At 60.4% G+C, this 906-nt stretch overlaps 1 protein-coding gene across 1 annotated transcript in view; it reads right to left on the bottom strand.

Moving 5' to 3' along the window:
• Positions 1-6: 6 nt before the first annotated feature.
• Positions 7-906, bottom strand: part of WNT9B (wingless-type MMTV integration site family, member 9B) — a 5,756-nt gene continuing 4,856 nt past the window's right edge. The window contains exon 6 of the mRNA XM_010832506.1: positions 7-906. This exon is cut by the window's right edge and continues 20 nt beyond it. Coding sequence (XP_010830808.1) covers positions 789-906 — 118 coding nt within the window. The 3' untranslated portion in view covers positions 7-788.

Genomic DNA, 906 nt, shown 5'->3' with positions numbered 1-906 from the left:
GCTCGTCTACTGGGCTCGCGTCCACTGGTGTTTTTACTGAGCAGCGCTGGTTGGGCATGGGTTACTCAGCTCTCAAGGTGAGAATGAGGGCTGGTGGAGGCATATTTTAAAAACCAAAACACAAGGATCCAGGGCACATAGCTGACTCCTGCTTTCCTTTCTCCAGACCAACGGCTCCAACCACCTGGCCTTTCCTCCCATCTCTAGCACAGCAAAGCTCCAGGGTGGGGAAATGAAGGCATATTACCCCCAGGGTTGACTATCACCTGGGTGGGGCCTGAGGGCTGACCTGACCCATCCCAGCCTGACTCCAGCCTTAGCTTCCAGCTGACCCTGCCTCCCTGGGCCTTCTTGGCCCAGAAGTTCACCTCCCAACCTCTGGCTGGCTTTAGTCCACTAATCCCAGGATTCATGATGGCGAGATGTACTCGCTCTCCTCTCTAAAACCTCAGTCCTGCCCTCCTCTGGGTCTCCCTTAGTTCCCTCCACATCCTTTCCACTCTGCCCTCCTGCTCCAAGTCCTCAACCAGGCTGGGGACCCTCAGGTTCAGGGGTGGGGCTCTCCTTGCTGAGAGCTGAGAGAGGGGAAGCCTGATGGGAGCCAATGGGGAGAGGCGCATGAGTGTGCTGGCACGCACGTGGGTGATCATGCGCATGACACGTGCTCCTGCCCGGGCTGGCGGGAGCGGGAGTAGGGGGGGGAGCGGCTGGACAGCCGGCTGGCCTGGAGGTGGCCCAGTGCCATGGGAGGTCCTGGCAGCGCCTGGCTGGCACACTGGGCAGCGGGCCTAGTGCTTACAGGTGTATACAAGCTCCTCCCGCACACACTGCTGGCACTCCACGTAGCAGCACCACTGCACCTGGCAGTGGCAGGAGAAGGCCGTCAGGCGGCTCTGGGTGTCATAG

This window comes from Bison bison, unplaced genomic scaffold (genome assembly GCF_000754665.1).
Source record: "Bison bison bison isolate TAMUID 2011002044 unplaced genomic scaffold, Bison_UMD1.0 scf7180017861046, whole genome shotgun sequence".
NCBI classification, from domain to species: Eukaryota; Metazoa; Chordata; class Mammalia; order Artiodactyla; family Bovidae; genus Bison; species Bison bison.
The sequence above is the reverse complement of the archived record's forward strand: the minus strand, read 5'-3'. Positions and strand labels throughout refer to the sequence as shown.